Source organism: Lotus japonicus, chromosome 5 (assembly GCF_012489685.1).
Source record: "Lotus japonicus ecotype B-129 chromosome 5, LjGifu_v1.2".
Lineage (NCBI taxonomy): Eukaryota > Viridiplantae > Streptophyta > Magnoliopsida > Fabales > Fabaceae > Lotus > Lotus japonicus.
In genome coordinates, this window is record NC_080045.1 from 66,183,996 (window position 1) to 66,207,613 (window position 23,618).

General features: G+C 35.8%; 5 protein-coding genes and 1 pseudogene across 5 annotated transcripts; 2 read left to right on the forward strand and 4 right to left on the reverse strand.

The window, feature by feature from the left end:
* The first annotated feature begins 338 nt into the window (after positions 1-338).
* On the forward strand, positions 339-3,660 carry LOC130716854 (lipoyl synthase, chloroplastic). Its single transcript, XM_057566871.1, has 7 exons — positions 339-794; positions 927-1,090; positions 1,792-1,882; positions 1,971-2,128; positions 2,347-2,518; positions 2,785-2,895; positions 3,219-3,660. Exons 1-7 carry the CDS (start codon positions 498-500, stop codon positions 3,300-3,302), a joined length of 1,077 nt encoding a protein of 358 aa, XP_057422854.1. The 5' UTR covers positions 339-497; the 3' UTR covers positions 3,303-3,660.
* Positions 3,661-4,920: 1,260 nt separating this feature from the next.
* LOC130717536 (germin-like protein subfamily 3 member 2) lies at positions 4,921-6,299 on the forward strand. The gene has a single exon (XM_057567782.1). The coding sequence runs from the start codon at positions 5,268-5,270 to the stop codon at positions 5,892-5,894; it is 627 nt and encodes a 208-aa protein (XP_057423765.1). The 5' UTR covers positions 4,921-5,267; the 3' UTR covers positions 5,895-6,299.
* A 692-nt stretch (positions 6,300-6,991) lies between these two features.
* Positions 6,992-9,888, reverse strand: LOC130717535 (protein trichome birefringence-like 36). The gene is made up of 5 exons (XM_057567780.1): positions 9,528-9,888; positions 8,737-8,908; positions 8,493-8,674; positions 8,145-8,303; positions 6,992-7,519 (listed from the first exon to the last, which is right to left on the reverse strand). The coding sequence occupies exons 1-5, from the start codon at positions 9,863-9,865 to the stop codon at positions 7,219-7,221; spliced, it is 1,152 nt and encodes a 383-aa protein (XP_057423763.1). The 5' UTR covers positions 9,866-9,888; the 3' UTR covers positions 6,992-7,218.
* Positions 9,889-11,249: 1,361 nt separating this feature from the next.
* LOC130717534 (diphosphomevalonate decarboxylase MVD2, peroxisomal) lies at positions 11,250-16,083 on the reverse strand. The gene is made up of 10 exons (XM_057567779.1): positions 15,502-16,083; positions 14,403-14,601; positions 13,706-13,769; positions 13,539-13,602; positions 13,375-13,455; positions 12,889-12,975; positions 12,343-12,500; positions 12,175-12,223; positions 11,884-12,005; positions 11,250-11,787 (listed from the first exon to the last, which is right to left on the reverse strand). Exons 1-10 carry the CDS (start codon positions 15,715-15,717, stop codon positions 11,565-11,567), a joined length of 1,263 nt encoding a protein of 420 aa, XP_057423762.1. The 5' UTR covers positions 15,718-16,083; the 3' UTR covers positions 11,250-11,564.
* Positions 16,084-16,243: 160 nt separating this feature from the next.
* LOC130717537 (MDIS1-interacting receptor like kinase 2-like) lies at positions 16,244-17,390 on the reverse strand (annotated as a pseudogene).
* Positions 17,391-19,223: 1,833 nt separating this feature from the next.
* LOC130717531 (probable leucine-rich repeat receptor-like protein kinase At1g35710) lies at positions 19,224-23,129 on the reverse strand. Its single transcript, XM_057567777.1, has 2 exons — positions 19,921-23,129; positions 19,224-19,773 (listed from the first exon to the last, which is right to left on the reverse strand). The coding sequence occupies exons 1-2, from the start codon at positions 23,039-23,041 to the stop codon at positions 19,448-19,450; spliced, it is 3,447 nt and encodes a 1,148-aa protein (XP_057423760.1). The 5' UTR covers positions 23,042-23,129; the 3' UTR covers positions 19,224-19,447.
* Between the last annotated feature and the right edge of the window lie 489 nt (positions 23,130-23,618).

Here is a 23,618-nt window from a genome sequence, read left to right on the forward strand (position 1 = left end):
ACCAGATAAAGAAAAAGTGTTGAAGTTAGGATCATAGGTGGAGGAGACTTGGAAGCATTCTTAAGTGCAATTTGAATTTGTAGCATTATATCTAGTTTTGTGGTGATGAGTTATGCTTTTTTTAACTAAATATTGTAGGTACCCAATATTGTATTGTGTTCGGTTATATTCTAGTTTCAATTGCTTCAATCAAGTCTAATCACTTCTCTACCATGTCACTTTATCTTTTTATAATTTTAATTATAACATAGAAAATATGATTATATATTTATGCAATAGAGTAATACTTTTTAAAACTCTTAATATTTACTTAATTTTAATTAATCATACATAAAAATTCTCCATGGCTGGAAATGGACGGAAAAACCAATGCCACCAAAAACCAACCGCCAGAAAAGCACATTGATTTGAAACGAACATTGTTCTCTCCGCTTCCTTGCTACAAAATCTCCAAACCCAACCCAAAAACCTCTCGAATTCACACTCAGTAATCAACAATGATTCAGCAATCGCTCTTCAACCCACCTTCGATCCCGTTCTCAACAACAACAACAAAACGCTCCCGTTTCCACCACCCTCCTTCCGCCTCCGCGAAGCTGACGACGACGACGGAATCGGAGCAGCAGAAGAGTGGGCTTGGACCGTACACGGGGAGAGACCCGAACGTGAAGAAGCCGGAATGGTTGAGACAGAAAGCTCCTCAAGGCGAAAGGTTCCAGCAGATTAAGGATTCATTGTCACATTTGAAGCTCAACACTGTTTGCGAGGAGGCTCAGTGCCCCAACATTGGAGAGGTCTCATTCAATTGTTCTGTATATTGCCATGTTGTTTTGATTTTTGATAGGAAAATAAATTGTGTATTAATGGAAGTAATAATTGATTGTGACTATAATGTGTTGTGTTGACATTTGAATTGTTATGGTTAGTGTTGGAATGGAGGTGGAGATGGTATCGCGACTGCGACGATCATGCTTCTTGGAGATACTTGCACCCGTGGCTGTAGATTTTGCGCTGTGAAGACAAGTAGAAACCCGGCGCCTCCTGATCCGATGGAGCCGGAGAATACTGCCAATGCCATTGCAAGTTGGGAGTGAGTACTTGCTTTGTGCTATTTATACTAACGAGTGTTATCTTAATGCGAGTTTTGCAATTGCTAACACACTTTTTCCAACACTATTAGTTGTAAGTTGGGTGAAGGATTGATGAAACTGGAAGTGCGAGGGTCTGCTTGGTTTATATTTGAATAGAGTGACTTTTTGGAGAATTATGTTAGAAAGAATTAATAATGGAAGGATGCATTTTGGTAGAATGATTTGTGTTTAGGAATGATATTGTAAAAGTAAGTTTCAAATAATTCTTTTTGTTTGGATAGTATGATAGAATTACTTTTGAAGTGCAAATACTACATACAGTTATATTTTATGGTCTCACACTAGAATGAATGTTTCTCAGCGGAAAAGTAGTAAGTTTTGACTTCTCGTAGAAGGCCTTTTAGTGGAACTTATATGAACTTCAACCAATATGAGAAAGTGTGTTAGAGAGAGTGTGCTAGAGAGTGTTCAACAAACAAATATATATACAATCTGCTTCTTATGCATTATGATCAGAATCAGATATGTACTTAAGCAATCATCTTGATGGTCAGTGTAATTAACTTTTTGCAAACTTTTGTAATTTATAGAAGGTTATCACATTCTTAGTTAAATGACTAGATTGATCACAGATTTAACATGTTCACCCAAGACTTTATTAGATCTCATTCCGTGTTAAATATAAATTACCAATTTTCAGTGTGGATTACATTGTCCTAACAAGCGTGGATCGTGATGATATACCTGATGGAGGAAGTGGCCATTTTGCTCAGACTGTCAAAGCTATGAAGGTGCTTTGATTGTTGAATTGTTGTTTCTTACAACGCAAATAGAAACTACATGTGAGCTTAATTGTTGTCTTTTGTATTGCTTGTGCAGAATCTCAAACCTGAGATCATGGTGGAGTGCTTAACCTCTGATTTTCGGGGTGACCTTACGGCTGTAGAAACTTTGGTTCACTCAGGTTTAGATGTTTTTGCTCACAATGTTGAGACAGTCAAACGGCTCCAGAGAATTGTTAGAGATCCCAGGGCTGGGTAAGTGCATTGCTGATGCTGATCCAACTGCTTTGTCATAATATCAACCTTTGCTTCTTCAAGAGTATATGAAAAGCGTATGGTTACACACATCATACATTTTCTTAATAGCAATATACATATTTGGGAAAAAATACTCGAAATATAGAGGCATGAATATAAGAAATATATGAACAGTAATTTTAAATAGTTATTTCATATATGTAGTGTGGTTGCAGGTATGAGCAAAGCTTGTCAGTTCTGAAACATGCAAAACATAGCAAGGAGGGTATGATAACCAAAACTTCAATAATGCTGGGCCTTGGAGAATCCGATGATGAGCTTAAGGAAGTGATGGCTGATTTGAGGGCCATAGATGTGGATATTTTGACACTTGGTCAATATTTGCAGGTTAGTTATGTAAAATTCCGTCCAGAGAAAAAAAGTTAATGTAAAATTCCTTGATGCTTTTCACACCTACTTAGAAATGGAGTCTGAGATTCTGTTGTAGCTAATCTAATCTTCACATGATTTCATAATTTTAAGTAGCTATACCATGTTTTATTGAATTCGTATTTGTACTGTGTTTGGCTTATCTGACACAAGCTTTCTTTCATATTGGTTGTTAACTTCTTGTGGCTCATAGTTGGTTAATTTAAAAGATGGTGTTGTTGCAGCCAACTCCCTTGCACTTGACTGTAAAAGAGTATGTTACTCCTGAGAAGTTTGCTTTCTGGAAAGAATACGGGGAGTCGATTGGTTTTCGTTATGTAGCTAGTGGGCCACTGGTAAGCTCTCGGCAAATGCATTATAATTTGTCTGTTCCCTTCTTCTAGTATGACTTCACTGCATAGTCAGTGAAATAACAAAAAAGGCAAATCTTCCTCATAGCATGTTCGGTTCCACGGTGAAATGCTCTACAATCACTCATGGTTAGAAACTACAAGTCTTGTAGTAAACACGCCTTGAATTTTGTGTAAACTGTGGAATCAAACATGCTATAACAGTCTGCTTCTAGCCATCCTCCTCGATAGGCCAACTTCAGTTGATAAGTTGTACAAATATCTTATCTTTTACCATTACTGAAAGGTGAAATCTTCATGTTTTGTAGGTGCGATCTTCGTATAGGGCTGGGGAACTGTTTGTCAAGACAATGGTACGAGAGAAGACCAAGAATGATGGTAAATCGTTGTAAGCGTTGGCTCTTAGATTATGTGTATTATTTGGACCAACAGCTGAAGAGATTTTCACATGCGCAATGCTGCGGAGGAAAATGGTTTGGAGTGGAGAGAGTACTCTTGATGATGTCAAATAGATTTTGATGTCTCTAAACAGCCGATGATTATACATGTAAGTTAGAATTTAGAGAGTAAGAGAGAACCAAAAATCCATAAACATCATAGCGCGAGAACTATAATCGATTTACTTTAGAGAAGGTTATTTTCTCTTATTGTATTTGTAATATTCTTTGTGTAAAAACGATGAGAAATCTCTTGGTGGCCATGCTAATTCTTGAAATAAGTTAAATTTATATAGATTGATATTTAAAGGAATATTTCATTGAGAAAACAGTGAAGACTTTTTCAAATAAGCATTTACCTCAGGCTTTAACCCATATCGCATGGGGTTGCATGCAAAACTTAGTGGTATGTTACAGTCACTTATTCATTGTAGATTTTCTCGAATATTTCTGGGTTGACACGTACTGCCCCATCAAATTTCAAATATTTTATGATGCAATGTTAAACTGGTTCGCCATTCTCCTCATATACTTTGGGGAAAATTAATTATATTTTTTATTAGAGGATTGTTGTTAAATACTAATACACGGGTTTTTTTTGGCAAATCAAATGCAAAATAAAACAATTTACCAAAAAAATAATAGTTTAAAAACAATTTACCAATATGTGCTAGTTGTGGGAGAAGAGAGAAATTGATTATTTGTGACGGAATAAGTTCGTCACAAAATCCTTGTAACCGTGTTTGAGAGGAATATAGACCGTCAAGACCATTTGCGACGGAGAATATATCCGTCACAATTCCTTCTCCAATCTATTGCGACGGAATACATTCTGTCACAAAATCCTTGTCACATGTTTGCGGTGGTATGTAATCCGTCACAAAATCCTTGTCACGGTTTTACGACGGAAAATGATCCGTCACAAAATCCTGGTAAGTGAAGCGAGTATGGCGACGGATATTAGAGAGGGATTTATTCCGTCACAAAGTCCTCCATCTATTGTTTAACGAAAGTGGCCTGTGACGGAAGAAATTCCGTCGCTAATTGCGGATCAAACGGAAGTTTTTGTGACAGATTTATTTTCCGTCACAAAGACCCATGTTGGTTAATTGTTTTTAAACTATATCCTTTTGGTAAATTGTTTTATTTTATTACATTATTTCAAAAAAAGAACCCAATTTCATATTTTTTAAATACCTTTTTTTGTCCACTCTGATTTTTAAATTGATCACTTTTTTAAAAACGTATTAACTTTTAAAAATTAGACCAATCACAAGACATGTGTATTCAAAACAATGCTTCGCTTCGACAAAAAAAAAAACAATGCTTCGTTATTCTTTCCTTTTTGTTTGTATTGTTGAGTATTTGTTAAGTTTGATGGTTGCAAGCACTTGATGAAAAGTAGCCAATTTTGGAAAGAATTACTTCAAAGTTGAAAAGGTGTTTAATTAATCATAGAGAAGTCTAATATATTTGACCAAATGAATGGGTGGATAGTGTTGAGTTCTTTAGATAGGTGTTCTTTAAGCAACAATCCTAGTGGAAACAACTCACCTCTCAGATACAGCAACCTCACTAAAGTGCAAAAAACAAGTTGGTGGATGCTGTCATTTAGAGCACCCAACTAATTTTCCGTTTATTCCAATGCAAAGTTGCCTAAGAAAATTCTTACCCAAGAAATATGGACTTCTATAAATACTAATGCTCAATAGTTGATGGAACAATTTGTGAAGCAAAGTCTTCTGACTCTACCACCTACTCATCCCATTTTATAGCATATTTGGTTCCACAAATAAATGCTCTAGAGTCAATCCTGGTTAGAAGCTATACAATCTTAGATCTGAGTAAACGTGTTACGTGTCTTGTATTCTGTGCAAATTGTGCCCCTGCAACAACAGATAGTTAGAGTCCAAGACAAAGATGAAGAAAGTAGCAGTCATGTTAATTCTCTTGTTTTTCATCATTGCTGCTTTTGCTTCTGATCCAGATCCAGTTATGGATTACTGCATAGCCAAATCACCAGACAACAAAAGCTTCACTTGCAAGAACTCATCCAAAGCAACAGTGGAAGATTTCACCTTCTCTGGTATAAAGCTCCCAGGGAACTTCAAGGAAACTGGCTTTTCTGGTATGGCAGTGAACTCAAATGTCTTTCCAGGTTTGAACACTCTTGGGATGTCATTTGTGAGAGCAGATTTTGATGTTGGTGGTGTCAATGTGCCTCACTTCCATCCAAGAGCAACTGAGGTTGCTTTTGTGCTTGAGGGAAAGATTTATTCAGGATTTGTTGACACCAAGAACAAAGTTTTTGCCAAAGTGTTGGAGAAAGGAGAGGTCATGGTGTTTCCAAGAGGGCTTGTGCACTTTCAGATGAATGTTGGAGATGGGCCTGCAACTATTTTGGGCAGTTTTGATAGCCAAAACCCTGGCGCACAGAAGATTCCAAATGCAATTTTTGGTTCTGATATCAAAGAGGAGCTTTTGGAGAAGGCTTTTGGGTTGAGTTCTAAGGAGCTTTCCAAGTTGAAGAAGAGATTTTCCTCATAGCTAAAAGGCGTTTTTTGTTTATTGAGGGATTTTTTAGCATGTTCGGATCAACTTCTATTTCTTCAGAGTCAAGTATGACATCCAGAAGCTACTCAAAAAGCTTCTCCCTAGAAGTAATTCTTGCTTTAGAATCAATTATAGAAGGATACTGAGTCCATATTTAAGAATTTTTGCATGATGCTTATTGCAGAACATTGCTGATGATGTAACTGGAATGTTATTTGATTGAATTGTAGTCAACTATTTTAATAATTCATCCCTTCTTACTTAAAGGAAGGAGCTGAACATTTGATAATGGTGATTGGTGAGTTAGAAAAGATTAGTTGTTGAAGTGATTAGAAGTTTATTTCCAAGTTTTGCTTTTGCCTTTTCTGATCATATCGCATTTGATAATATTTGGTTCAATTATTTTATACTTGGTACAAAACCTTGAAAATCAAAGAGTAGTTGGGGGCATATTTCATGTATGTGTCTTTTTATCCTTACTTTCCCATTCTGCTACGCATAGGTGCTTTTATCAAGCAGTATCATTTTGTAGAGGTTGAAACTGCTCCAAAAGTTCATTTTCAAATGATTCTCCTACCCCTGTTTGGTTGTTGCCATCATTTGACTAGCATTTTCCTTTTCCATGCGTGTCTAGGTGTCATGTTTTATTGGAGAACCAAACAAGCCATGATTATAGGTGCCAAGCACTCCAAAGGGAAAGAGACCTAAAGAGGACAGAGTCTTTGTTATGCGTATACTCTGTGGCAAAAGAAAAATAAAGAAATTTGTCCATGTGTTTTTGCAATATTCTATTTCAACTTTTTTTTCTTACTTTGTTATTTTGAAGCAAATAAGCCAGGAGGCATTGAGGTGGTTCTGATGATCCATTTGCATGTCAGGATTGATTTTGGATAGAATTAATTATGTTAAAAGTGAGTTGAAAGTGAAGTGATTTATCTACATTTGCGAGAAAAATGATTATGTTCACGGTAGAAGCTCCTCTCTCTAGGTTCTCTAAGTTGATCGTCAAACATCTATATAACCACCTAAAAAGTGATTATGGTTAATGAAAATTGATTATGAAATTCCTAAACATGGAACCAAACATACACTAACAAAGAAAAAGTACTTTAGTTGCTTATAGAACTCAAAATAACATAGTCAAGCAAAGTGTTATCCATCAGATAACATTAATAACAGAAAGACACCCAAACAACCATGTTCTTACTTGCAGGAGCAACCACAAAAGGCTTAAGATAACAAAAATAAACCCTGATCTAAAGCAGATATTTTACACTGCTTACACTTTCCATAAGGATTCATTCCATTTTAGTTATAGTTAAAGCCATGCACTCAGCATCTCATTCCAAATATCAGGCACACCAGGGAGACACCAATGGCTGCAATCAGAGGAAAGTCCTGTACCTGGTTTCTGACTCTTTTCTATACTTATTGGCTTTCTATACACCGATGGATGACCATCTCTTCTGAAAGCAGTCAAGGTTGTAACATCTTGCAGATATACTTGAAATCTCATTCTCTTTAGTACTCCTCTTAGAACTACCAATGGTTCAGGAACATGTAGGTGGCTGAAAAATTGTATAGGATGCTTCTGGTTGTAGCATTTCCAGCCATTTAGCCTACATATAAAAAATAAGAAAACAGAGGAGCTGAATATAGTAAAAAAGGATAATTCTGTTATGAACCAGCAATCCCAAAAATGTAAGCTGTTGAGTCAAAGACACGCGAATGGTATGATATTGCATCTCGAACACATTCCCTCATGTAAAAGCCCATTTTGGCTTGAAGCGTAGACAGTGCACCGACTCACCTACTTTGTGCTGAAATTAAACTTTTATCAGAATAAGGGGGAACTAATGATCGAACTCTAGATTACTTGATCGCAGAGACTCTAGTGTCATGTCATGAACCAAATGTCCTAAAAGCTTAAGTTGATGGGTGAAGACACAAGATTGGTTGGTTATTAAATTTCGGATAGTTCTCCTCACGCAAGAGCTCATTTGGCCTTGAAGCGTGGACAATGCACACGTCCACTTACCTATGCTGAAATTCAGCTTTTTATTAGAAGAACGGAGGCACTAATGGTCGAACTCTAGACTACTTGATTACATAGGCTCTAATACCATGTCATGAGAGCCAACTATCCCAAAAGCTAAGCTGGTGGATGAAGATACATGAAAGATTTTATATTTTATTCCTAACAAATTCAGTCTGCTTTCATTAGACAATAAAAATAGATAGTACCTGTTATGCCTAGGTGACATGCTTCTGAAAATAACTTTGGTGCTTCGAGGGTCCAAATTTAGATCCACCCACCTTGCCCATGTACTGAGTCCTTTCTCATAGGCAACCATAGGATTCATGTTTGTGATGATTCTATTTCCCTCCATGTAATAATCCCACCTGGTAGTTAATCAATTCAAGTCTGAATCCATTAGTAATGAAACTGATAAACAGATATCATCGATACATGCTTAAAGACTTGAAAGAAAAGATTATAGAAATTTCATCATTTACTGAGAATAAAATTATGGAGTGAAAATAATGATCCTGCATCAAGTATGAAACTAGAGAATGAGACAGCTTTCTTACGAGCTCGTTTGACCAGAGTGAGTCCACCAATGAGCTGAATCAAATACAAGAACATCAACTCCCCTCCAATACCTTGCATTCTCTTCAATCAAATCCAAATGTAGAATTCTCTTATTTTCAGTCCCTTTCTTCAGTTCCACCAGAAGTGGAGCCCAGAAGAACTCAATTGAGGTCTCAAAATCCTGAAAGTGAACAATATGAAGTCAATCACTTTTAGAAGGAAAAGGAGAATAAGGTTTCTTACCATAGCATGGAAAGCCATTGAAGGACCATTGTAGGTGACCCTTTTCCTATCAGTTGGAATAACTCCTTGAACTAAGCAAACTAGAGATTCCCATTGGTTTCTCATTATAGAATCACCCACCAACATTATTCTCTTTCTTCTCATTTTACCAAGAAACTTCAGTGCATCAAACCTGTAGGTGTAGTCAACAAGCCTAATTTATAAGAAGATGCAACCATGGTAAAGTGTGGAATTGATTTACATACTAATAACTCTCTTAGCTTTCTAGTTTCAAGTACATAAAGCTCAAATATTTCACAACTGAGTTTTGAGTTTTAACAACTACATTTTTGGTCTAGCTAGCAACCAAGCCACAAAACATTGATCATACAAGCATATAAGAAAACAATCCTGATTTTTAAACACTCCAATATTACTGACATCTCACATACACCACATTTTTTACTATATCTCTCTCTTCTTATCACATCACATCTAGGTGTCTACAAATCATTTTCCATACATAAACAACATGGGAGTAATGTGAATATTTTTGTTCTAGCAAGGAAACAAGCAACAAAATATTGATCATGCAAGCATTCAACAAAACGGATCAGGATACTCTCATGTTGAAACTTCATATGACATTACAAAGTTAAAATTGTGTCTGTCTCTTCATAGATATGAAATAGGTGATATCCTCTGAATATTTATAAAAAGAGACAATGTCATGTGGCATAAGAGATTTTAATCCTAAGAAAACAACAGGGTAGCAATGTGAAGAATGATCAAGTTTAGATTGATATAAACACCTTGGCATGGAACAACTATCTGGCTTCCACTTCCACTTCTCATAGTCAGAATCTGGCCTCCCATTCTTTTGACAAGTTACTGCAGTGCTGAGATAAGGGCAGTTGGAATCATAAAGAGGGTAAGACTGATCAAAAACCCATTTTCCAACTGAGAAATCACATTTGTTCCAAGAACCGCTGCTAGTTTGAACCATGTTAACATCTTCAGTTTCCATGGAAAGCCAGCTGGGTACATCCTCAGGGTTGATCAGTGACAATGTGCAGTGGAAGAAGAAGCATAGCAAGATGCTGCAGAAGAAGAAAAAGTACTGCAATTGATGAAGCTCTGGTTTTGCCATGGTGCAGAGAGCATAGTGTGAAGGGTCCCAAGGCTTTTGTAATTTGGAAGGGCCTTGTGTTTGTTGACAAAAAGTGCTTCATCAAGGCATGACTTCCGGTGGTGTGGACCATGAAAAGTGAAAACATGTTACTTTTACTTATTGCCATTGTTGTAGACTGTAGTAATTGATATCTGTAGCACTTTATTTTGTTTTACACCTTTTTCTGACTGGTACTTTTTTTTGTTTCTCTTATGAGCCTTTCTGACTACACAGGTTGTTGAGGATAGGTTAGAACACTAATGACATAGTTTCTATTGTGTGTTTGGATTACTGGTATGTAACATAAGCGAAATTTCATCTCAAACCAAATGAAGAGTTTCGCTCACGTTTTGCTTAAATGTGCGTGCTAATGTTTGTTTATGCCGCCGGTGTCAACATAATAGAAGAGTTAGCTAAAAAAAAACTTGGAAATTTCAATGTGATGAATTACAAAAAGATAAAGTTGCAACTAGAATCTCCATTTTTTTAATCTTGCTGGTGGAGTTTTTATGATGGTTGAGAGATATGATGGTAAAGAGAAGATTTGGTGGAGGCACAATTGAAGGCTTAATGGTCGTGGGATAGAAGAATTTCTTCTCCTTGTTCTCTCTTTTTATGTCTATTTTCAGAAATTCAAAAAAATAATTTAGTTTGATATTTTAAAAATCTGCTCTTCTTGAATTTTTGGGCATTCCATTACTCAACAGTATTGAGCTTCAACTATGCACGTTGACAGCATTCACATGTAGCTGTTGCCGGTTGATGCAAGTGTTGCAGACATAGAGACTAAAAACACATTCAAACTGCATTGAAATGTTTAAGCTGGTTGAAATAAAAACACAACTTTTTTGTTTTGCCAAAATATACATTATGTGGTAAGTGATAACTATTACCTCATGTTTGGAGTGATCAAAGGACTCCTAACATTGACTTTATTTTTTGTCAATAGCATTGATTTAATGTAAACCAATCAATGCTTTGGGTGTTAATTTCCACCATGATTAGTTTGATAATCAAACCAATTAAGAACTTTCTTCCTTCAGTGCCTGCATGGAGAGTTAAGGCACTGGCATCAAGTTACCATGCCCGCATGGAGAGTTAAGGCACTGGCATCAAGTTACCATGTTGAACTGCCTGTACTTCTCTCAGCGTAATACAAATTATGAATTATGTTTGACTACTTGGGTTTAGATACTAGTTGAGCATATAACAATATAACATGAACCGACTTTCATCCCAATTGGCAAGTGTTTTGCTTTTTTTTATCTTAAAGTATGTGCTAACATTCATTTACACCGGTGTCGTTAGCCTTAGTTATATTGTGTATGTTTTAACAAAATGTTAAAAGTTGAGGGCCATCCCATGAGGTGAATGAGAACAGTGGTCATATCACTAACAAAAATAGGGAAATTGTTCACCTAAAAAGCTGACATCTTGCAAACTCAAGTTTTTGCTCAACAATACAGAAAGGAATGAGACTTATTTTTCACCAAGATTTGAAATAAGAATTACAGATATATGAAAAAACACAAGTTGCAAACTCGGAATGAACAAATAATGATACCACATGCTTCCTTGAAAGGGTCATGTAGTAAAAAACTCAATATTTCAGGTTAATGAAGCCCTACTGGGTGAGTCTGATGAAGAATTGACCAACCATGGGAATATGTCCTTAAACTCACTTGGGAAGCCCATTTTCACCATTGAGAAGAGCTTGATTTTCATCAGATAGCAAAACAGGCCCCCTTCCAGGTCTGGTACATATGAAGTAATTGACATCCCCCTTGTATTTTTGTGATGGAATATTGTCTTTAATTTCTGGAGGAGGTGGCAAAGCTTCTACATCAGAAATTCCATTGATCCCAGCATCTTTTGCAATTGACTTGTCACCAATAATATAACTGGAGGGGAGAATTTTTGCAGGTAACTATGCAATTCAAAGAGATTGACAAAAATCTAGAAGAGTATGCATACGAATCACAAAACAAAAAGAGCACCTGTTGAGGTCATCTGAATTTGGAGGGAAGTAGTAAAGCAGCCTCTGAATCAAAAGGGCCGCAGCTTGCCTATTGCGAGCAATTAGAACAGCATTTGGCCCCGCATCAAATGTATAAGCTACCTGTAAGTCAAAACTAGACATTAATATTCAAACAGAATCCTATGGATTTTCTGGTTTAAACCACAGCTATTCTCCACTAAGGCAATCATGTTTAAGCTGGGTAGGACCACTATGGCATAAACTTATTTACATTTTGACATTAGAATGTGACCACAAAAGTAATTCAAACCTGGGGAGCTTCTTCCGAGCGGTTCCACTTTTCAATGATGCTAATTATCCTGAAGTGAAATAGGATCGTCAATAATAAATTAGAAAATAATTATGACACACTTGTGATCTAATCATCTAATAACAGAGGTAATAGTAATAACTAAATGTCACAGTTACCAGAGCCTACCTATGGGATGTATCATTCATGTAAAATATAGGGGGACATGTATCTAAGCAGACTGCATGAAACTGGTTGCTATCAGTACAGGTCAGTTTTGAAAAAGATGCAAAATCACGATTTCTTATGGCTTCTTCCATCTGCAGTATCCGCTTTGGCACTACTTCCTATTGCAGTCCAAATGAGAAAACAACAAAAGTGTAAAAATTAATATAACTTAAATTACTATAAGATAGTTGTTTGCATAACAATTAGCAAAATACTAGTTCACATTAATTCTTTGAAATTGATAGAGAAACTATGGAAAATCAATCCCTTTAAATAGTAATTTGCCTGAAAGTAGGGGTCTTACTGTGGACAAAATGCATTGGAATATATAATTTTCTACCTCATTTTAAAATTTCAAAGCACATAATATCAAGATTTTAGGGAAAACCCCAAGGAGGGTCCCCTTTATATGGAATTATAGATTAGGAAGGTCTCTACTAAAATACAAAGAAATGCTCATCTAACATGGTTGATGCAAAACTTGTACAAAGGAAAGGGATGAAGTACCTTTGCTCTATGCTGTAAAAGCAAACTTGTTTCAACGCTCTCACGCATTCCTGAGGTGCTACTAGTTTCCTTCTGCCGTGAACTAACCTACAAATAAATAATAAGATGGGGATATTGAGCAAAGTATGGCATATAAGAATACAAAACGGTGTAGATACATGGTGCTCAGATGAAATGGAAACACCTCATCGACAAGAAATGTCTTGGATAAATTACAAAATTCTAAATTAGTATATTATGTATGTATGTTTCTTTAAGATAGACAATGACATCAAGTGAATAAGAAACAGCAGTCTAAGAATATGACAAAATAAACCAACAGCAACAAAGCTTGGAAGAAAGGAATGGAGAAATAGAAACCATGAGCTACGGGTTTTGCATCGAGAAATAATCGCAACAGGCCATTATTACTGATACATGTTCAAAGTTAAAACTCAACAGTGAACTAATCCATTCAATTATATGAAGACTGAAAGTGCAGCATACCACAGCAATAACAATAACAAGATCATCCCAGTGCTTTTCATCAGCTAGTTGAACTGCTAGACTATCACTTCCATTCTCCTCCTACAAATATCAAATGAGTAGAAATTACAAATGGATTTTTAGATACACATAATGCTTAAAAAATGTAAAATAAATAAACTTACTTTTCCCATAATCCACTTCACAAATCCCCCATATAAGCTGCGACAAGCACTACCTGATCCTTGCCTGTATATGACAATGTCCGTCCGTAATTGGTACAACATATTATCAAAATACAAAATGTTGCAACCAAGTCATAACACTTTAAAGTCATTAAGAAAAGAAAGACCTTGCAATAGCAGATAGCTGGCTTTCATCTTCTTTGACATTCATTAGCTTCCCAAGGGCATAAACTGCACACACAAAAAGACAGAGGAATCATTATGACATGTCGTAACTATATTAAACCTAATATAAAATTAATAGCACCAAGAACCAAGATATTGAAAATAAGAAAGCATGGGAATTAGATTGCAATTGCACTAGACAGAACAAAACTAAAATTTGAAGATATTTGCTTTAATGCAATGAAGAATATAAAGTGAGATGCAATATTCCAAAAATTCTTGAACAAAGAATTAGGTCAGTCCTCTGTGAATCCCAATCCTAAGGCATAAAAGATACAACAGCAGATAAGTGTCTTTGTTCAGGAAAAAGTTCTCCATGGTTTCCGAAACTAGATTGGACCAACCAGTTAAAAGTATCACCAAATCCATTGCCCTATTTGGGTTAAGTCTTAAAGCTGCTAAAGCAGCCAACCAATCACAACCAGATTTGATGGATCGACCCGTGCAATCCATATTAAGCTAATAAGCTATAAGTATGGAAAACTGATTATTTGTATTATATTGAAGGGGGTAAAAGGTTTTGTTATTTTCAAACTAATATAAGACAGCACAAGTGCTGGCCTGTAATCGCTAATGCAATGCAACCCACCTTGTTGTCATATCTATTGAATGAAATTTTTCAAATAAAGTGTGTATTACCAAGACAGGCAAAACCCGCAGCAGAAGAAGCCAGTCCAGCTGCAGTAGGGAAGTTGTTGAATGAAGCAATGTGCACGTGCAATTTACCCCAATCCTCCTTCGTGATCTTAACCCCCTTTTTCTTATCGTCAACATCACAAGCACGAGCACGGATCTCCCTTAAACAGCTCTGGAACCTGCCCCCAGAAAGAGCAATCTCCTACACTAACCAGCAAAATCAAATTCCAAGAATCAAAAAAAGAAAAAGAAAAAAGCATGACAATTTTTTATGCTAGCATCTTGGCACACACAAAGAACATCTCTGTTTTTTCCCCCTTCACTCTTTCAAACAACTAGATACTACATAGAAAAAAATGTAGAAATAATCATTGCCATTGCTGTGGAAGTTTACAGGAGTGTGAAAGTATCAATCAAGTAGTGGACACACGTAAATAATACGATCTAACTGTATCATGGCTGACTAAGTGTGTGTTTGGTGGATTTGGATCCTCTCATGTGACATGACAATGTCAAGTGAAACATTGCGTCCGTCTATCTCTCTCTTCAGTCTTCATAAATATTTAAAGGGTACAGTCACATATTTAATACATATGAAGAGAGAGAGATAGGCACAAATTTCTCATGATGGCACATGAGAGAGTTTTCACATGAGAGTATCCTGATTCGTGTTTTGTTGAGTGGTGGCCCGAAAAGTCAATGCACTTCTACTCAAAAGCTACAAATTGAAGCTTCTTATAAGAATTAAATCTGGATCCAAAATTCATTTCCAAAAGCTTAACCAAACACATGTGTTTGGAAACCTAGCCAGGCAAATAATTACTAGTAATAGCTTTTACCAAGAGAAAAGTGATTATAGCAGGATTAAAAGTGGATCCATGCATGCTATGAATAATCAATAATTCCCAACTGAAAACACCTGCATTACTTCCTCATCTGCATGAAGGCATACATTTTGCTTTCCAATTCTTAAAAAAAAACAACTTTCAATGGATATACATGAAAACAATAATTCCCTGATGCCCCATTAAAAAAAATCGAAAAAGAAACTAAACATTCATAAAATTGAATCATACAAATCACGTAAAAAAACAAACTTTACCTTGCCATTGAGCCACATCCGATCTTGGTGGAAGGTGGGGCTGACAGCAACGGTGGTGGTAGTGCAGAGATGATTTGGATCAAGAGTAACACTGATGCTATCATTGACGGGTAAGATTAGGGTTTCATCTCTCTTACCCCAATACTTGATGACAGCAATGTTGGTGGGTGTCTGAGCAGTCACCATCAACACCCAATTCTGCGACTCACCCGCCATTTCCACAAGCAGCTCCTCCACAAACTCAACCCAATACAGAGCAGGTTACTACTATTCTATTCACTGTTTGGCAGAAATCTGAATCAGTTTTTTTTCCCGGTGATTATTTCAAATGCCGGCAAAAACAGCGGGAAATTGAAGAAATGGGTGGTGGGAATAATGAGGGATTGGATCTGATCTGAGAGATGGAATTGAAAGGAGAGATTGATTGAAGAAGAAGAAGAAGAAGAAGAAGAAGGAAGAAGAGGCTATTAATAACAATAGTAGTAGTAGTAGCATGAAATGGAAAGTGAAATAAATCTGTGGCTTAATAAAACACCTCTTTTTCAGGTTCCAAATTCAAAGGGTACCCGAAATATTCTCTGCTAAACATGTGATTAGGACAAAACTATATCACGATGTTCAGTTGCTCGTGCTACACGAGGGTTCAGTTGCATAAGAATTGTAAATTGAAAAATGTGACAAAAAATTTGAAGGAGTTGCGCGTGGGACACCGAGTTTAATAATAAAAAATGAAGAAGAAAACAATAAATGATCATTCACATCCCAAACAGTTTCTCAAGTTGTCAAAACAAAACTTACATCCCAATCAAATGATAGGGATTTACCAAAAAAAAAAAAACAAAAATGATGGGGAGAGAAAGATATAAAAAAATTAGACATGAGAAATGTAGTTAGATATGATTGAATAAAAAAAGATATTGAGATTACGCCCTATGGTGGTGGAAAAGCTGAGAGCAAATCGATCAATGAGGTATAAACATGTACAATTAGAGACATCGATGACAAGTGACAAGAATATGATGTTTAATCAAAGAACTTTGGTCATAGCGTTAAAAATGCTCTAATTATCAATATTAGTTTCTCTCGTAACTTCATTTTTTATTAAGTACAATCACACAACGTGATTCATTCATATGACTGATTTCACTTAGTGCAATATGTCTTTTGTTGTTGTTATTGTTATTTGGACCAACTTATTTGAGTACAAAATTTGGTAATTTAATTAACTTTCAAAAATAAAAAAAATAGAATGACTAATAATACAAAACCAGAAAAAAAAAAATTACAAATGCAGAACAAGGAACAAGGTATTCTGCAACCTCAATCTGTTGGCTTATAATTGTAAGTGGAACTAGATCGTTGAAGATGAGTTTAACATTATAAGCTCCTTGCAAACTTGCTCCATGGTAGGGCGAGAACGTGGGCTTTCAGTTAAGCAAGCAACACTTATCCTTATCACTGATACCACTTTCTTAAAAACACGATTTATAGGACGAGGGAGACGTATGTCTAAGTTATCGGTAAGACATGGCATCGAGTGTTGAGCCTGCAACACTGAGAGAGGATATAAAATCTCCGGGATGCTTTGCAAAAAGTATTTCCAATGCTAATACTCCAAAACTGTACACATCATTTCTCATTTACTTCCAATGTGTAAGCTAGTTCTGTACCAAATACAAACATGTGGATAGTTATAAGTAGTTATGTTTGCTTATAGTCGCCAAAGAAAAGCTACAAAATCATAATATCATTAATTAGTATAGAGAAAAGGAATTGACCTGGAGCAGCATATCCAAAGGTGCCTGCAAATGAGGTCCAATTTGCGGAATTGGGATTAAGTAGCTTAGTTGTTCTAAAGTCTGAGATATGAGCCATATTCTAAAGCTATTGCATTCTACGAGTACTCTCTAACCAAGTGTTCTATTTCTGATTTTACTTAATTTATAGTAATGACAAGCTGAGACTTTGAAGCATCCCTATTAGAAACCATGTACACATATAATCACTCATCTATCAGTTACATCTTTTTTCGTTGTGTCAACATGACTTGATGGAAGAATGAGTGAATTCTATAGTTGCTTCCATGTGTTTCACTAGACCCATGCTATAAAGTAAAATTCGATCGAAAAAACACTTAAATAACAAAAAAGCAATTTCACTTTGTAGGTGTTATCGTAGTAGAATTGAAAATATAAAAATTAAAAAATGAAACTATCAAATACTACTGTTTCCAGTATCACAACTATACATTCGTTAAAATCTAAATTAAAGTACTTGAGGTACGTAATAGTTTTCATTATATCTTTATTTCGTTTGATCTATAGATATGTTAACCCCTTTATACTGTTTAAGTCTTAAGAGTTTTTTACATGTCACTACTAAATACATATATATCAAATTAACTGTTTAAAATTTGGTAACGTGACATTGTAACTACTTGTTATTTGAGTACAAATTTGGTACCACATGAGTGTGACATACCAACATGAGAATGACATCTAATAAAAACTGGTAAAAAAGAGTTTACAAATACAGAACAAATAATAAAGAAGAAGGATAATCGGCAAGCCCAATCATTGGGCTTGATCCATTGAAGATGAGTTTGACATTACAAGCTCCTTACAAATTTGCTCCATGGTTGGGCGAGAGCGTGGGCTTTCAATTAAGCAAGTAGCAGCAATCCTTGCCAATGATACCACCTCCTTAAACACATGATTTAATGGATGAAGGAGACGTAGGTCCAACTCTTTTACCAAAGACATGGCATCGAGTGTTGAGCCTGCAACACTGAGAGAGGATATAAAATCTCCGGGATGCTTTCCAAAAAGTACTTCCAATGCTAATACTCCAAACTCCAAAACTGTACACATTACATTTCTCATTTACTTCCATTGTGTAAGCTAGTTCTGTACCAAATACAAACATGTGGATAGTTATAAGTAGTTATGTTTGCTTATAGTCGCCAAAGAAAAGCTACAAAATCATAATATCATTAATTTAATTGGTAATTAGTATAGAGAAAAGGAATTGACTTGGAGCAGCATATCCAAAGGTGTCTGCAAATGAGGTCCAATTTGCGGAATTAAAATTAAGTAGCTTAGTTGTTCCAAAGTCCGAGATATGAGCCATATATTCTAAAGCTATTCCATTCTACGAGTACTCTCTAACCAAGTGTTCTATTTCTGATTTTACTTAATTTATAGTATTTGATTTAACTCAAATGTTGATCCATATTCCATACAATACAAGGAGTTGCTGCTTAAATCTATGCTTCGGAGCTTTAGAAGTAATGACAAGCTGAGACTTTGAAGCATCCCTATTAGAAACCATGTACACATATAATCATTCATCCATCAGTTACATCTTTTTTCGTTGTGTCAACATGACTTGATGGAAGAATTAGTGAATTCTATAGTTGCTTCCATGTGTTTCACTAGACCCATGCTATAAAGTAAAATTCAAAAAAAACACTTAAATTATTAAAAGCAATTTCACTTTGTAGGTGTTATCGTAGTAGAATTGAAAATATAAAAATTCAAAAATGAAACTATCAAACACTACTGTTTCCAGTATCACAACTATACATTCGTTAAAATCTAAATTAAAGTACTTGAGGTACGTAATAGTTTTCATTATATCTTTATTTCGTTTGATCTATAGATATGTTAACCCCTTTATAGTTTTTAAGTCTTAAAAGTTAAAAGTTTATTACATGTCACTACTAAATAAACAAATATCAAATTAACTGTTCAAAATTGGTAATATGACATTGTAACTACTTGTTATTTGAGTACAAATTTGGTACCACATGAGTGTGACATACCGACATGAAAATGACATCTAATACAAACTGGTAAAAAAGAGTTTACAAATACAGAACAAATAACAAAGAAGAAGGTTCCATAAAAAAAAATAAACAAAGAAGAAGGATAATCCGCAAGCCCAATCATTGGGCTTGATCCATTGAAGATGAGTTTGACATTACAAGCTCCTTACAAATTTGCTCCATGGTTGGGCGAGAGCGTGGGCTTTCAATTAAGCAAGTAACAACAATCCTTGTCAATGATACCACCTCCTTAAACACATGATTTAATGGATGAGGGAGACGTAGGTCCAACTCTTTTACCCAAGACATGACATCAAGTGTTGATCCCACAACATTGAGTGAAGATATAAAATCACCAGGGTGCTTTCCAAAAAGAATTTCCAATGCTAATACTCCAAAACTATACACATCACATTTCTCATTTACTGCCATTGTGTAAGCTAGTTCTGTAGCAAACCAAAAGAGTATAATGTATAAAGTAGAATTTCAAAATCAAACATGAGACGTGTGTAGTTATAAAAAATTATACGTCCGAAAGAAAATTAGAAAATCATAATATAAATCTTTAGTATAAACAAAGAAAGAGTATTGACCTGGAGCAGCATATCCGAAAGTGCCTGCAAATGAGGTCCAATTTGATGAATTAGGATCAAGTAGTTTAGCTGTTCCAAAGTCTGAGACATGAGCCACATATTCTGAATTCAAAAGAACATTCTTGCTGGATATGTCGCGATGAACAATGGGAGGTGAGCAATCATGATGCATATAGCATAAAGCATTAGCTACATCCTTAATGACATTCATCCTCCTATTCCAACCAAATGTAGTTGCTTGTCCATCATCGTTCAGAATCTTCTCAACACTGCCATTCTCTAAGAACTCATAAACTAAAAATGAGTGTAGTGAATGTGAACAAAAGCCATATAACTTCACAATGTTGCGATGTCGAATATCTGTCAAAGCTTGAATCTCACTTGTAAAAGCTTTTTGATTAGACATTTCTCCATTTGGCAAAGAATGAAGTTTCTTCACTGCCACAACTAGATCAGTGGACAATTCTGCTTTGTAAACACGTCCATGCACTCCATCCCCAATGAGATGCTTGTCGTCAAAATCATTTGTGGCTTCAATTATGTTTTCATACATCATTTTCCCATCAAAACTCCATATTGAAAATAGATTTTGTGGTCGTGATTCTGCAGGCTCATTTGTTTTGGCGCTTGAAGTGCGGCGGAGATAATATGTGACCCCGCAAACAAAAAGTGCTAGTACTAGAGTGCCCAAAGTAAGGGGTAAAACTACTAACAAGATTTTGTTATTCTTATGATCATGAGATTTGCTACCTGATGTCGAGCAAAACTCCAAGCCAGAGGCATTACCACACAAGCCTTTGTTGTTTCTGAGTGCATCAAAAGGAGCTTTCTGCAAGGCTGGAATGTTTGGAATTGAGCCTTCCAATTGGTTGTATGATATATCAATCGTTGTTAAGCTTAACATCTCACCAAAACTGGAAGGAATGACTCCAGAAAGATTATTACGTGACAGATTCAATATTTCTAACATTTTCAACTGTGCAAGCATTGGTGGTATGGATCCAGCCAAAATATTCACACTAAGATCAAGACTTTGAAGAACATTTAACTGTCCAAATTCGATAGGAATACTTCCTTCAAACTTATTGTGACTCAAATTCAAATTCAATAGTTTAGACAACCTTCCAAGTTGTGTTGGGATGAAGCCGCTCAAATTATTTGCTGCAACCTCCAAGGTATCAAGGTCATGCAATGATGTCAGCTGCGTAGGAATATTTCCTAAAAGATGATTATCACTTATCAAGAGTTTTAACAAAGACTTCAAGTTGCCTAGGTCCTTTGGGATTTTTCCTGTCAAATGGTTTGAGGACAAGTCTAGTACATGTAAATTTGATGCCTCGCCAAGCTTTGGTGGTATACCACCGGATAAATCATTGTTGGAGACTTTAAGGGCTGTGAGGTTATTGCACTTTCCCCAATTTGGTGAAAGGGGGCCATAAAATTTGTTTTCACTCAATTCGATGTAGACCAAATTTGGATATACACCAAAAGCATTTGTTATGTTTCCAGTCAATTGGTTTTGTTGAAGCCGCACTCTTATAAGGCTAGAGCAATTCTTCATACTCCTTGGAATTGGGCCTATGAATTGGTTATTGCTAGCAGATAATTTTTCCAACTTTCCACCGAGACAAATGTTGTCAGGTAAATGACCAGAGAAATTATTGTCAGCTAATTGCAAATTTTCCAAATTGGTAAGATTGTTCATCTCTATTGGAAGGTTGCCGGTAAGTGAATTCAGCATTAACATCAATACTTTGATCTTTGTCCAGTTTCCAATGGTGGAAGGAATTGGGCCAGAAAATTTATTTTCACCAAGAACAACAGATTCTATATTGACAGAGTTACCTAAGGAAGCTGGAATCGGCCCGGAAAGGTTGTTTGCTACCAATTGGATTGCAATAAAAGAGAGTTTTCCAACTTCATCAGGAATTCTACCAGTGAGATTGTTGGAATAAAGGTAAAGATAATATAAATGACTCATGTTTCCAATTGTAGAGGGAATTGTACCAGTGAGATAATTCAGTGACAAATCAAACTCACCAACTTGATTAAGAAATCCAATTTCTTGAGGAATGGACCCAGAAAGACTATTATCTCCAAAATATAAGTACCTGAGATTTACCAACTTTCCTATTTCTCTAGGAATGTGACCAGTTAACTGGTTGTTCTGTAACTTGAGAAGTGATATATTGGCCAACATTCCTATTGAAATAGGGATAGAGCCAGTGAGATTGCAACTGCTCATATCAATCTCTATTAAGTTCCTCGACAGCCATGATTCTTGTGGCATGGAACCAGAAAGGCCACTTTCTTGAAGATATAGCTTCTCGAGATTCCGCATCCTCACAATTTCTTGAGGGATGGAACCGTTGAAGCTATTAACTGCAAGTGACAAATGCTTTAGGTCCATTTGCCAAATTCTGTGAGGAATGTTGCCATAGAGGTTGTTTCCTCCAACATCTAAATGTGACAAGTTGGTTAGCTTTTGGATTGAGATTGGGATAGTCCCTGTAAGATTGGAGTGAGGTACGTGAAGCATGGTCAGGTTCCTTAGTTTGCTTATTTCCCGTGGAAGGGGCCCACTGAAAACATTATCACTCATGGACAATGTGTAAAGACCAACCAATTGTGTTATCTCATATGGAATAATCCCAGAGAGATCATTGTAACTGAGATCAAGGTAAGAGAGTTTGGAAAGATTACCAATGCTATTGGGAATGGTGCCAGAGAGTTTGTTAGTGGACAAATCAAGAGTGTGCAGGTTGGACATGAACCCAAAGTGGTGAGGTATAACTCCATACAAGGAATTGCTGCTTAAAACTATGGTGTCGAGTTTTGAAAGTGATGACAAGTTGAGACTTTGAAGTGTACCTCTTAGTCCAGCATTTGTAAGATTCAGCTTGGAGATGGATTTGTACTCACATCGAATTCCCAGCCAATTGCATGGAGTAGTACTGTTTCTTGTCCATGAAGAGAGCAAGACATGGCTTTGGTTGTCAAGGCTGGCTTTCCACTTCAACAGAGCTTCTGCCTCCTCCTGATGAGGTAGTGAAGTGATGACCATGAATGCAAGGGCACAAAAGAGCATTAATGGTAGAACAAGCTTCATTGAGTTAAACATTGGAGATTAATAAGAAACACCAATGATTAGTGCTTTATATATATGGTGAACTTATTAATAATCACTCGAAAAAGAAACTTATGATCGATGATGCATGTTAATGAGAGATGTGAATGTCTTTATAAAGGCAAGTCTTCAAGAAATTATATTAGAATTTAATTAATTAAATGTTGAATGTAAGTACTAGTTCTTGTCTATTAACGTTCGTCTTTATATGCTTGACCTATATATGTGCTAGAGTCTTTAATATGATACAATGGTAGATACACTATTGGTGTAATTTTTTTACACACACTTGATTGTTTTCCGTTATATTAGAAAATACAATTTTAATTTAATTTATACTTATAAAATATAAATGTCATAGTTTGTCTTTAATTATAAAAATTATTTTAAATAGAATCTTAATTTTATTCTTTTATTACTGTATCAATTACTTTTTTTTTTAACTTTGTATCAATTACTGATACTAAACATTTTGAAAGAAAAAAATTCCTGAAAAGTTTGTCTGTTTGGTTAACACTATGCTAAAGTCATAATTCATTTTTATGCGGTGGGAGTTTAGTCAATGGTATCC

Bases quoted from the DNA above. Each gene is read 5' to 3' on its own strand.
- LOC130716854 (XM_057566871.1), top strand. From the start codon at position 498: ATGATTCAGCAATCGCTCTTCAACCCACCTTCGATCCCGTTCTCAACA. The intron at 1,091-1,791 runs GTGAGTACTTGC...ACCAATTTTCAG, and splicing joins AATGCCATTGCAAGTTGGGA to TGTGGATTACATTGTCCTAA. The intron at 2,129-2,346 runs GTAAGTGCATTG...GTGTGGTTGCAG, and splicing joins GTTAGAGATCCCAGGGCTGG to GTATGAGCAAAGCTTGTCAG.
- LOC130717536 (XM_057567782.1), top strand. From the start codon at position 5,268: ATGAAGAAAGTAGCAGTCATGTTAATTCTCTTGTTTTTCATCATTGCT.
- LOC130717535 (XM_057567780.1), bottom strand. From the start codon at position 9,865: ATGGCAAAACCAGAGCTTCATCAATTGCAGTACTTTTTCTTCTTCTGC. The intron at 8,304-8,492 runs GTAAGAAAGCTG...ATTAACTACCAG, and splicing joins CACTCTGGTCAAACGAGCTC to GTGGGATTATTACATGGAGG. The intron at 7,520-8,144 runs GTACTATCTATT...TTTTATATGTAG, and splicing joins ATGTCACCTAGGCATAACAG to GCTAAATGGCTGGAAATGCT.
- LOC130717534 (XM_057567779.1), bottom strand. From the start codon at position 15,717: ATGGCGGGTGAGTCGCAGAATTGGGTGTTGATGGTGACTGCTCAGACA. The intron at 13,456-13,538 runs GTAAGTTTATTT...TGATATTTGTAG, and splicing joins TGAAGTGGATTATGGGAAAA to GAGGAGAATGGAAGTGATAG. The intron at 12,501-12,888 runs GTACTTCATCCC...GGACTGCAATAG, and splicing joins TTTTACAGCATAGAGCAAAG to GAAGTAGTGCCAAAGCGGAT.
- LOC130717531 (XM_057567777.1), bottom strand. From the start codon at position 23,041: ATGTTTAACTCAATGAAGCTTGTTCTACCATTAATGCTCTTTTGTGCC. The intron at 19,774-19,920 runs GTCAATACTCTT...GGTTTGCTACAG, and splicing joins TTTCGGATATGCTGCTCCAG to AACTAGCTTACACAATGGCA.